Consider the following 14,307-nt stretch of genomic DNA (forward strand, 5'->3'; position numbering starts at 1 on the left):
GTTGTTTCCTACCTTCACCACCTGGGGGTGTGTTGTGCTATCAGTGTCCTATCCTGTTGTCCTATCAGTGACTGAGTTGCTGCTTCTTCAGTCCTCCTCCACACGTCCCGTTGTCCTATCAGTGACTGAGTTGCTGCTTCTTCAGTCCTCCTCCACATGTCCTGTTGTCCTATCAGTGACTGAGTTGCTGCTACTTCAGTCCTCCTCCACACGTCCTGTTGTCCTATCAGTGACTGAGTTGCTGCTACTTCACTCCTCCTCCACACGTCCCGTTGTCCTACCAGTGCCTGAGTTGCTGCTACTTCACTCCTCCTCCATGTCCTGTTGTCCAATCAGTGACTGAGTTGCTGCTTCTTCAGTCCTCCTCCATACGTCTCGTTGTCCTACAGTTTCAGTGACTGAGTGGCTGCCATGCCCAGCCAGTGGCTGATGTTTAGGAGACAGTGAATTGTTATTATTGCCTGGGCAAACACACACAGTTTAGGATGCAGAGCCTCAATAGAATGACTGTGGCTAGATAATTAAAATCACAGAGCAAGTCATCAATCATGTTGCTCTCATAACTCATTGAGATGGATGGATCTGTGTGTGTGTGTGTGTGTGTGTGTGTGTGTGTGTGTGTGTGTGTGTGTGTGTGTGTGTGTGTGTGTGTGTGTGTGTGTGTGTGTGTGTGTGTGTGTGTGTGTGTGTGTGTGTGTGTGTGTGTGTGTCGCTCTGATATCAAACAAACTCCTTCTACCTAGATGAATCATTCCTGGGTGGCAGTTGGTTTTGTTATCCTTCGGGCCCTGGGGCTAACCATTAATGTGCTTAATATTTCAATTGGTAAATTGAGTTTGTGTTGATTACTGATGTGGATGGTGATTATTATTAAATTGGTAAATAAATTGTCTTGGTGTTGATTACCTAAGTGGGTAAGCGACCTTCAGAAAAGAAAACTGTTTTGAATGTCTTTTTTACCCTGGTGACACTACTGTTGAGAACAATTGTTTAATTTGGTAAATAAATCATGTTTGTGTTGATTACCTAAGTGGTGAAAATAACCCTTGGGTAACTGTTTTGAATGTCATCTTTACCCAGGTGACTTTGCTGTCGTTCACGGTGGAGTCAGAGCACACGTTCCTGGACTACATCAAAGGAGGGTGAGTTGGTCCAAAAGTCTATATTACAGTATTTCAATATTCAGAAACATGGCAACATTTGAAACTAGGCTCAAGTCTCAATTCAGAAGCATAACTTCCACTGTCCTTCAAAAGAGTTGCAGAACCTCCAATTCACTTTTTATTTTACTAGGCAAGTCAGTTAAGAACAAATTCTTATTTACAATGAAGGCCTAACCCAGCCAAACCCAGATGACCCTGGGCCAACTGCGCACTGCTCTACGGGTACTCCCAGCCTGGATTCGAACCAGGGACTGCAGTTACACCTCTTGCAATGAGAAGTAGTGACTGAGACCGCTGCACCACTCAGGAGCCCGCTTTGTGTTGAATCTGACAGATTTGAGAAATACCCGTTGAACTCTTTAGTGAGAGGAGATGAGATATATTGTATGTCTTGTGAACATGTACTATAGACACAGGCAGGCAGGGTTATTGAATTATAATTGATTTATAGTTTTTGGGGGGGGAATACAACGTAGAAGATACAAGACAAACAAAACATGACCGTGGTGGTGGGGAGATTGCATCATCACATTGCATAGTTAGTTACCTTATAAAATGTAATTATAATAATAACAACAATAATTATAATGGTAATAACAGTAAAGCAGATTTAGTACAATAGTTTATTTTGATGTATTTAGGGGAGGGCAGTATCAGTTAACATCCAGGAAAAGAAGGAAGGGGGACCAGGTGTCGTAGTACGATTGTGTCTGTTATGTGATGTGGTCAGTTAACAGATTGAGCCAATGCAGTATAGAGATCCTTGTTTATCTTTCCAGTTTTGTAATATCCTTTTTTTTTATTGTGAGGGAAAGTAATAAAATTTTTTTTTTTTTTTTACTGTCACACACCGGATAGGCGCAGTGAAATGTGTTGTTTTACAGGGTCAGCCATAGTAGTACGGCGCCCCTGGAGCAAATAGAACATTTCTGTATTGAGGTGGGGTATTTGTTATGGACAGATCACCAAGCAGGGAGAGGGAGGGGAGACAGGGATGCTGAGGTCAAGGATATCGAACAGCTTGTTCATGACCCCCAACCAGAATGATTGTACGGGTAAGCATGTCCACAAGGAATGATATGGTTTCTGAGAAACCCATGAGATGTAGTTTATGATTGGTGATATGTGAAAAAATATTGGTGATAGGTGGCATGGGATCAAAGATAAAATGACATGTATAAGACCCTAAATGAAACCTATTACTGTTTTCAATATGTCTTTATGTGTGTCTCAAATGGCACGATAATCTCTATATAGCGCATTGGTCAAAAATGTACTTGGGGCTGTATGTCTGTCGGAGACACCCGATTTCCCTTTATATTGCACTACACCCTATGGGCCCTGGTCAAAAATGTACTTCCTCCTGTTCTGTTGGGGCTGTAGACAAGTTCAACTTGACAACACTGTAATGTTCTGCCTGTCTGTCGGACACACCCTATTCCCTACGGGTCCTGGTCAAAAGTAGTGCACTACATAGGAAATAGGGTGCCATTTGGGATGCAGTGAGGAGAGCAGCCTCTCCACCACCACTCAACGTCCACTGATGATTGTGATTGATTATTAACAGCATAGCTAACACCCCTGCTCCTGACGCCCCTGCTCCTGACGCCCCTGCTCCTGACGCCCCTGCTCCTGACGCCCATGCTGCTGTTAGATTCACATAAAGCAGCCAGTGACATGAGGTTGCAATGTTTATGCAGTAGCTTGTTTCAGCAAGCGTCAACAAAGTTTGATCACGTTGTTGAGGGGCCATGTTATCGCAGAAACCGACTCAACCGCACAAATGCCTGGCATTCCCGTCTTCAGTCGGCTGTTTGTTCCCTAATACATTTTTGTACGGTTATGACGATTATTTTATTTTTCTGACGGTCTTCATACATAACCATCGGTTACACGATTATACAGTAATTGTGACAGCCCCACCCTGTAGCAAACAATGAATTAAATGGGCTTAGAACCTCTAACTCTGGCAATTTGACTGATAAACTCATGGGTACACTCACAATGGCTGCCTGTTATGGTGATGCAATCATTTCCATGGTAATGTAAAATGTTCATTCAAATGATGTTAACTGATGTGGTTCATGCAATGGATTGTATTTTTTGTAATGTCAGTTGGGCTGAATCAACAAATCACAGCACACATTGATGGGTACACTTCCTGCTTTTACATCCTGCTTTTACGTCCTGCTTTTATTTCCTGCTTTTATTTCCTGCTTTGCTCCTATGGGTACACTCGCATGGCTACCAGTTCGGTTTCAACTAGATACCACAGGCCTATTGTAAAAATGAATGAAAACAAAAATTAGCATTTTCATCTTAATTTTTAGGGTTAGGCTTTAGGTAAGCAGTGTGGTTAGGGTTAAGGTTAGGTTTAAAATTACATTTTAAAAAGAGAAATTGTAGAAATAGGCAGGTTTATTGTCTTTGTGGCTGTTTTAACTAGTGACAACTCACCAGTCCACACATTATGCCATCATTTGACTTGAATGGGATGCCCGTTCTATTCATTCCATTTCTATGGCAGCACATGCAGTCAGGAGTGGAGGAAAGCAGAACATGTGCCACACCCCAAAAATGTGCATCCAAATGATTAATTCTTTTAACGTTTATTTCTTATTTATTTTTTTGCTATTCGAACGGAGACCGCAGTCATTTGCCTTGCCAATTATCATGATCCAACATTTCATGACCATCACAGCCTGTAACGGCTGTCGTCGGAATGAGACCAAAAGCGCAGCGTGGAAAGTGTTCATGATGTTTTATTTTCACCAACAACACTCAAACAAAAATAACAAAAAATGAAACGAAAGTGCACAGTTCTGTCAGGTACAGACACGAAACAGAAAACAACTAACCACAAAACACAGGTGGGAAAAGGCTGCCTGAGTATGATTCCCAATCAGAGACAACGATAGACAGCTGCCTCTGATTAGGAACCACACTCGGCCAAAAACAAAGAAATAGATAACATAGAATGCCCACCCCACATCACACCCTGACCTAACCAAATAGAGAAATAAAACGGATCTCTAAGGTCGGGGCGTGACACAGCCCTAATTACCATTTCTAAAACCACCAGTCTTCCTGTTATTGGTTTGATTGATAGGATTCTCCATACCTGGGTGGAGAGAGTCTCTGCTGAAGGAGACAAGGTGGTCTGCCTCTTACTGTCAACCCTAGACAGAACATGTATGAAATAAGATGAATGACCATGAAATATGGAGTAAGGAGTATGGAGTGTGACGACTGTATAAAATATGAAGTGGGTTTTAGGCCTTTAATGGGAAGCTCCAACCTGCCACATACTCTATATGAAAACACTTCCTCCCAGTGGATCTGTGGTAGCTGTCCTGGTTTCAGCTCTGTAGCAGTCCTTGTGCTGCACTGTTAGTTCAACCATAACCATCCACCCAACCACCCATCCATCCATCACCATCCACCCACCGAACCATCTATCCAATCATCCACCCAACCATCCACCCACCCAACCATCCATCCATCCACCCACCCACCAACCCACCCAACCATCCATCCATCCACCCACCCACCCACCCAACCACCCAAACATCCACCCACCCAACCATCCACCCAACCATCTATCCACCCACCCACCCACCCAACCATCCACCCACCCACCCACCCAACCAACCACCCAACCATCCACCCACCCACCCACCCAACCACCCACCCACCCACCCAACCATCCACCCACCCAACCATCCACCCACCTAACCACCCAACCATCCACCCACCCACCTACCCACCCAACCATCTATCCACCCACCCACCCAACCACCCACCCACCCACCCAACCATCCACCTACCCACCCACCCACCCACCCAACCAACCACCCACCCACCCAACCAACCAACCACCCACCCAACCATCCACCCAACCATCTATCTATCCAACCAACCATCCATCCACCCACCCAACCATAACCATCCACCCACCCATCTACCCAACCATAACCATCCATCCATCCACCCACCCATCCATAACCACCCACCCACCCACCCATCCATCCATCCACCCACCCAACCATAACCATCCACCCATCCACCCACCCACCCACCCATAACCATCCACCCACCCACCCACCCACCCACCCATAACCATCCACCCATCCATCCACCCACCCAACCATAACCACCCACCCATCCATCCATCCACCCACCCAACCAACCATAACCATCCACCCATCTATCCACCCACCCACCCACCCACCCACCCACCCAACCTAACCATCCACCCATCCATCCATCCATCCACCCACCCAACCATAACCACCCACCCACCAACCATAACTCACCCACCCACCCACCCACCCACCCAACCATAACCACCCAACCCACCCACCCACCCCTACCCACCCACCCACCCAACCATAACCACCCACCCACCCACCCACCCACCCACCCAACCATCCACCCACCCACCTCCCACCCAACCATCTAACCACCCACCCATCCAACCACCCACCCACCCAACCATCACCACCTACCCACCCACCCACCCACCCAACCAACCACCCACCCACCCAACCAACCAACCACCCACCCAACCATCCACCCAACCATCTATCTATCCAACCAACCATCCATCCACCCACCCAACCATAACCATCCACCCACCCATCTACCCAACCATAACCATCCATCCATCCACCCACCCATCCATAACCACCCACCCACCCACCCATCCATCCATCCACCCACCCAACCATAACCATCCACCCATCCACCCACCCACCCACCCATAACCATCCACCCATCCATCCACCCACCCACCCACCCACCCATAACCATCCACCCATCCATCCACCCACCCAACCATAACCACCCACCCATCCATCCATCCACCCACCCAACCAACCATAACCATCCACCCATCTATCCACCCACCCACCCACCCATCCACCCACCCATAACTATCCACCCATCCATCCATCCATCCACCCACCCAACCATAACCACCCACCCACACACTCACCCACCCACCCATCCACCCACCCAACCTTAACCACCCACCCATCCATCCATCCACCCACCCAACCATAACCATCCACCCACCCACCCACCCACCCATAACCATCCACCCATCCATCCACCCACCCACCCACCCACCCACCCATAACCATCCACCCATCCATCCACCCACCCATAACCATCCACCCATCCATCCACCCACCCAACCATAACCACCCACCCATTCATCCATCCACCCACCCAACCAACCATAACCATCCACCCATCTATCCACCCACCCACCCACCCATCCATCCACCCACCCAACCATAACCACCCATCCACCCACCCACCCACCCACCCACCTAACCATCCACCCACCCATCAATCCATCCATCCACCCACCCACCCAACCATAACCACCCACCCACCCAACCATAACCATCCACCCAACCCACCCAACCATAACCACCCATCCACCTACCCACCCATCCACCTACCCACCCACCCACCCAACCATAACCATCCACCCACCCACCCACCCATAACCATCCACCCATCCATCCATCCACCTATCCAACCATCCACCCTCACACCCACCCATCCATAACCAAATCCTGCATTTATCTTGTAGCCTTTTACTATGTGAGTGAATGAATAGGACTCACCATGCTACACTACAACAAGCAGACTGTTAAAGTGGATATTGATGACACTACGGTTGCTTTGGATTCCTTTCAGTCTCCTGTGTGTTTAGACTCACAAAACCACTCACGTACTAACAGGCAACCAAACACATATCGACTTTGATCAATTTAGTATGATTTATGGGCTCTTAGAGGATAAGAGGTGATTTCTCTTTCCTTGGTGCCACAGAGTCCATGTGATAATTCTGGGAGTTTAATAGGTTTTTGATTAATGTTGAAGTGATATGTGGATTATAATAGTGGTCATTAAGTCACACACACTTGCGCCAGATGCACACACACTCACACACACACACACACACACACACACACTCACACACGCACTGCCTCAGAGAGATTCATGCAAGATGTATTATCTTTTATTGAATGTTTCTTTTTGGATTAAATATTTTTTAATTAATAAAATCTCGCCTGGAAGAATGGATTATTTAAGACTTCTGTTGTATTTAAGTCTCTTATTAATGTTTAAATAGATGGAGCAAAATATAGTCTGCAGATTAAGTGAAAAGGCATGATATAGCCTTTAAACCACGGATTTGATTTTCATTTGATTCTGGTTAAGGTTGTCTGTGGAATGGGCTGGAAGTCAATGTATCTCATGTTGAATGAACACACTGCACTCTTAGAAAAAAGGGTTCAAAAAGGGTTCTTCGGATGTCCCCATAGGAGAACCCTTTTTGGTTCTAGGTAGAAATAACCCTTTTGTGTTCCATGTAGAACCCTCTGTAGAAAGGGTTCTACATGGAACCCAAAAGGGTTCTATTTGGAACCAAAGGGGTTCTACCTGGAACCAAAAATGGTTCTTCAAAGTGTTCTTCTATGGGGACAGTTTTGGGGATGAAGCCTAAATGATCTCTTTCATTTTATAAACTGGGTAGTTTGGCTCCTGGGTGCTGACTGGCTGAAAGCCGTGGTATATGAGATAATATACCACAGGTATGAAGCAAAACTACTTGTTAACTCTTCTAATTACGTTGGTAACCAGTTTATAATAGCATTAACGCACCTCGGGGGTTTGCGTTGCGTCGTGCCTAAGAACAGCCCTTATCTGTGATATATTGACCATATATCACACCCCCTATGGCCTTATTGCTTAAAGTGGAACTGACAGCGTTTTAACTATTTTGTAGATATGAAACAAACAGACAATCATAATATCAGTCAAAAATATCAAATTCCCAGTTTATGATACAAAATCAACATCATTAAATGTTTAAAAATGTGTTCTATTTGACTCAACACTCCATAACGTTCACTAAGGCATTGTTGGCAGAATAGATGAATGCAGTTCAATGCATGATTAATATTAGTTCAGTTCTTTGCACCCCATCATTGTGAGGTATTGTTTGTTTTGTGACACACTTCTATTAGGAACTCTGTGTTTCCCGTAACTTAATCCTCCCGTGTATGATAGTTTTGGCCCGCTTCACTAACGACTCCTTTTGCCTATTCCCTGCCTGTACGGATTTCCTGTTATCAACCTATTGCCTGATCTCCTGGATGACGTTACTAGCCTTTTCCCTGCCTGTACTGTTGCCTTTTTGGACCCCCTGTGTATGACCTTCTGCCTGCCCCTGGACCCAGCTACCTGCCTCCTCCTGTGGTCCTTTACAATAAACAACTGCTGCGCCCTGCGCTTGAAACCAGCACTCTGTCTCCCATCGTGTTCATTACACAGAAGGACGAGTAGGCTACAACTCCCCATTGTTTATCAGTGCAATTCTGGTTTATCCAATGTTCCTTTGTTGATTTTTAGCTCATCTTGCTCTTGCTAGCATTAGTTGTTGCTCTTTTGTTGTTAATGTGCATAAGAGATAACCTACCTTTTCATGGTTGTTTGATCAATAGGACTGTAAAGTTCACAAATGTAAGAGACCTCCCGTGGTATTTACATACAGTATTTACAGAAATCCATTCAGGTGTGTTTTGTGGCTTTTAGCGAATACGTTCTAATGATCTAAAGTCACTCTGTTGCTACTTCCTGTAAACACACAGTCCAGTTCAAAGTGAATGATGACAGGCCCATGTGGCAAATGTCTTGTTTGCATAAATGCCTACTGTAACTCTGATTGGCTATAGCGCACCGGTCTGCGTAGACTACGGTCCTGGACGAGACAGATATTTTTATTAGGTTTTATTTACTGCAGTGGCTATTAATTGTCCAAAAGCACGGCCGCTTTCCCACTCTATATTGCTATAGAATTTTCACAAATGACTTGGTATACGTCGCTACAAAACATTCTAAGAATTTATGAAAAAGACCATATCTAACTGCTCCCTTGTCATAATTATTTTTTTTAAAGTGTCATATTCTTCCCGGGGGTGTAAATGAACAGATTTTAATAAGATTTAATGTTGTTCAAATGCTGTCAGTTCCACTTTTATTGAATAAACACACGCTGGGGATGAAGCCTAAATACAAAATGATTTGTTATTTGATATTACAGTATTATATGAAAATACAGGGTTGTAGAATGATATCACACAATGATTGATATTGTTTTGCTCTGCAATTGTGTTACGTGTGTAGTTGGTCTGTGCATGTGTTGTCTTGTAATAGTGTTTTATTATACATTGGTTTTTGGCACCCAGAGGGAAAGAGAGAAACAGAGGGAGAGAGAGAGAGAATGTTCAATGTTGTAAACTGTGTGATTAGCATCTAAGTGATATGTGGTTTCTATTTGTGTTCCTCTGGGTCCTTGCCGTTGCTGTAGCATGAACACATACCATTGGCCCTGTTCATTTAGCCTAGAAGCTGTCACAGAAGCAAGAACAGCAATTTAGTTCTATGAAAAGTGTGTGAGATTGCTGGGTTTTTACTCTAGTCCAGGGAATTGGTATACCAAGAAACTTTTGGGACAACTTTTGGGAAACAACAGCAGCACTTATATTTGAAGATGAAAACAATAGATCGTGAAAAGGAAATGGCTGAAAGAGAGAGGTCGAGAGAAAAATACAAACCTAAACATACAAACAATATAACCAATCTGTGAGGAAGGAGTCTGTAGGAACAGGCAAGTCAGGGGATAGCCTATACTTTACTAATGGGTTGAATGATGCCCTAGCCTAGTGAATTCAACTCACGAGTCCACCTTGCTTTTTCTGTGAAAGACATCCGTATGTCTGAACTAATTTAGGGAATCAACTGAGTTCCATGGGGTAGTATTATCATGGGAAGGCATTGCCATCTGTCAGCTGAACAGCCAGAGCTCTAACTAACTCAATAAAGATTCATGAGCTAGGGACTAGGGTCTACTGTCTACAGTCTAGGGACTAGGGTCTAGGGACTAGGGACTAGGGTCTAGGGACTAGGGTCTACGGTCTACAGTCTAGGGTCTAGAGAATAGGGACTAGGGTCTAGGGACTAGGGTCTAGGGACTAGGGTCTACAGTCTACAGTCTAGGGTCTAGAGACTAGGGACTAGGGTCTAGGGACTAGGGACTAGGGTCTAGGGACTAGGGCAGGGGTGGGCAAACCTTTTGGCTCAAGGGCCACATTGAGTTTTTGCAACCAAGTGAAGGGCCACATACCATATGCGTGACAAAACGTGAAGCTTTTATTCATTTTAACATTGACACGCAACTACTAGTGTACTGTAGGTGTACATATGCTTGCAGAACAATTCTACTTTTGTACCATCTCTACCCTTGTTTTTCGTAAAAACAAATTTTTCACAAAATGATCACAAAATGTATATAAGTTATAACATCACAGACACAGTCAAACACACACACAGATTCTGCATCTCTACTGTTGTAAAGTACAATCAAACTCACATTCACAATATGCAAACTTAAAAATATATATATTTTATATGACTGGAGACATGCAAAATGTAACAGCAGATGTGTAAAAAATAACTATTCTTAAATTTGAGTGAAACATATGGTAAGAGCATCCGTTTCATTTGGAATAGTCTGTTTTTTAAAGCATATTAAGGAACAATTTTCATCACCATTGTGAGCCATATTTACAGTTATCTAATCACCTCAGCCCAAATCTGACTGAAAAAGTGTTAATTGTCAGATGTATGGGGACAAATTACCTGTATCCAAGTGCATTGCTGGATAATTCTCACTGCACAACCATCACCATGAAAAAGCATAATCCTTGCCTACCCCAGTCATGGTTGTTTGAGTCTTAATGTGAACAATGGGTCTGGTCAGCTCTCTTGGCAAGAGCATCAAAGTCTGGTGTCATCTTTGATGTAGAGATTCTCAGAACAGCTGACAAGTGGTCATTTGTTAAATTTGACCTGTGACGGGATTTGTTGTAATTCATGACTGAGAACATTTGTTCACACACATATGTGGACCCGAATAAAACAAGCATCCTTTAGGCGTGCTTTTTAATGTTTGGACACTTTGTTTCATTCAGGAAGCCATAGAACTGGTCTATTGTTGCTGTTTTGTACTTCTCCTTCAAAGCACTGTCACATTGGATGTCGATGAGCGCCAATTGTGTGTCTGGTGGTGCTTTCTCACTGTCAAAAGACAAGAAGCTCCAACTCAGTCTCAATCTTGGTGAAGTCTGAGAAGAGACGGGAAAACATTCAGGTCCATCAAAGTGCTACTGTATGTCTCAGTGCGGCACTGCGATGTGGGCGAGTTCAGTGCGGCCAGTGTTGGAAAATGAGAGAGAGACCGACTGCTCATTTGTCTGGAGAACAATTATAGTTTGGTCTTGAATGCTTTCACGCTGGAATACAGTTCAATGCACAAAAAACACAATTTCCCTGCAGTTTCACATTCAGATCATTCAGATGCACCAATATGTCCACACCGAAAGCAAAGTCGTCCAGCCAGTCTGTCTTTCAACTCAGAGAAGTCGTCAGCTTTACCAACCGTATCAACGAACATACCTATCTCCTCTCTCAGTTCCCACACACGGCGAAATACTTTTTCCAGGCTTAGCCAGCACACATTTGAATGGTATAACAAGTCCATTGAACAGCTGAATGAACTGACGATGGTTGAGCCTCCTTGCCCGTATAAAGTTGACAAGTTTTACAACCACTTTGACAACATTTTCCAGCTTTAACACACTTTTACACAGGGCTTCCTGATGAAAATATAGTGAAGAAATATAAATTCCTCCGAGTTTCTTATTTTACTTTGTCTTGTAATCTTTTTAGTAGGCCAATGTTTTTACCGGTTAGATTTGGTGATCCATCTGTTGTGGCGTTTGTCAGTTTGCTCCACGGTAGATACATTTTTTCCAAGCAGGCAGACACCCTGTCATGTAAGTCAGAGCCCCTGGTTGTTCCCATCGTTGATTCCATCGCAAGAAGTTCCTCTGTTATTTTAAAGTTCTCATTTATTCCTCTGACAAAAATTAAAAGTGGAGCGGTGTCTCTGATGTCAGTACTCTCATCCAGTGCTATAGAAAAAAGTTCAAAGCCATCTGCTTTTTTTCTTCAACTCTGAGATGAGTTCCTCACCTATCACTTCCACCCACCTGGTGATGGTTCTGCGTGATAAGCAAATTTTCTCTAATTGTCTTTTACTCTCAGGACAAAATATACCAGCAGTCTCCACCATAAACTCTTTCACAAACTCCCCTTCAGCAAAATGCTAGCTATGCTATTTTACTATTTTATGTGCCACTACGTAGCTTGCCTTAGTTACGGAGTCTTGAGTAGAGCACCGTTAGTAAACTTATTTTGTTGGGCTTTTAAGTTTGGTGGCAAGTTTTGAGACCTTCCTTGCCTTTTCCTGAGAGGACAGATTGCTAGCGTAGTTAGCATGCTTGCTTGAAAAATGACAATTGAGATTATATTCCTTTAAAACGGCAACACTTTCTTGGCATATCAGACAGACCGCCGTATGTCCAATATTAGTAAAAAAAAGTATTTTGCTGTCCGTTCTTTTAACACACGACATTCAGAGTCCACTTTTCTCATTTTCGCAGCACTCATTTTGCACGTCAAAAGTCATCAAGCAATGAAGTGGCTACGATGACTGAGCACATTCTGAATCTGACTGTAGGCCCAAATACAGAGCCCGGTGCCAGGCCACAGCGCAATCTATTGGAGGTTGTTTGTATATCATGGAATGAGTCATTTTAGGCCAAAGATCGTAACTCAAATATTATAATATTTAATACATTTAAAAAAAAATGTCTCGCGGGCTGGATTTAAGTGCCCGGTGGGCCGTACTTTGCCCCACCCTTGGTCTAGGAACTAGGAACTAGGAACTAGGGTCTATGGACTAGGGACTAGGGTCTACAGACTAGGGACTAGGGTCTATGGACTAGGGACTAGGAACTAGGGTCTAGGGTCTATGGACTAGGGACTAGGGTCTATGGACTAGGGACTAGGAACTAGGGTCTACGGACTAGGGTCTATGGACTAGTAACTAGGGTTTAGGGTCTACGGACTAGGGACTAAGCACTAGGAACTAGGGTCAGCTACTTCCTCTCGAGTAGCCCGATTAGATCAGACTGCACAGTACTAACAATGGTAAGCACATCGTTCAATCTGGTTTACCAGGCTATATGCGGAGAGCCAATCACTGTTGATCACCATAGAAGAGGCACAAACTACAGTAGCTACAGCTGGTCACTCCTGGGTCTTTAAAGTCTAACCGCTTAGGGAATGAATGGGGAAATTAAGATGGAGTCGTTTTCCCTCCATTTTCAGTTATTTTCCTTTGTTTCAAGGTCCTTGGTTGTCATCCTTTGCATTTCTCATGAATAATATATGACTTAGTGCTTTGTTAAGCGTGTGTGATGCTGTTTACAGATAGACATACTTTATGCGAAAGGAATCCATGATTATTAACCAGAATACATAATATACGGACAGATTTACATACTCAGCACTAGGCACACACTGCTGAATTTAGATCATAATGAGGATGATAAACGTACAGTAGTGAGATACTGAAATTATTAAATCAAATTCTGCACAGTAGTTAGGTTTTTGTCAGTGTAGCTTCGATACAATGTTAGTTAGCACTAATCCCTTGTCTCTCATTATGGACACTTACTTTCCTGTCAAATCATGAGTACTTTCACCTCCCTCGGCTTATTGGGTTATAAGAAACCATTTGGGGAATTTGTTTTCTAGGTTTTCCTAGATGTTTGGGATGCTGTTTGCATATTGCTGATAGCCTAAATGGTCATGCATGATTATTCACTGTAGGCAAAATACAATAGGGACAGGGACGACTAGCACAGGACTGAATTTAAAATTAATGATGTTAATATTCCACAGTAGTGGGCCTCAGACGGGGTTGAACATGACTGACTTGCTGCCTAACTGGGCTTGGAAACCAGACCGGCTGCTGCTCTGCTGCCGTGAACGTGAATTAATTTCTCCTACACTGCTGGGAGACAGGATAAAAAATATGAAATAAACAAAAAAATCTACCTTCATTTTTGAGAAGTCTCCCCGCTTGAGCAGGAAAGGCAGTTGGGTCGGTTTGGTCTGTGCTTCTCTCCCAGGTGAGAGCTGGGGCAGAGAG

At 44.0% G+C, this 14,307-nt stretch overlaps 1 protein-coding gene across 2 annotated transcripts in view; it reads left to right on the forward strand.

Moving 5' to 3' along the window:
• Positions 1-14,307, forward strand: part of LOC106566415 (copine-5) — a 250,283-nt gene that overhangs the window by 197,661 nt on the left and 38,315 nt on the right. For both annotated transcript variants that reach the window (XM_045692916.1, XM_045692915.1), the window contains one exon: positions 1,081-1,142. In XM_045692916.1, coding sequence (XP_045548872.1) covers positions 1,081-1,142 — 62 coding nt within the window. The remainder of the gene's footprint in view (positions 1-1,080; positions 1,143-14,307) is intronic.

This window comes from Salmo salar, chromosome ssa13, assembly GCF_905237065.1.
Source record: "Salmo salar chromosome ssa13, Ssal_v3.1, whole genome shotgun sequence".
Classification (NCBI taxonomy): Eukaryota; Metazoa; Chordata; class Actinopteri; order Salmoniformes; family Salmonidae; genus Salmo; species Salmo salar.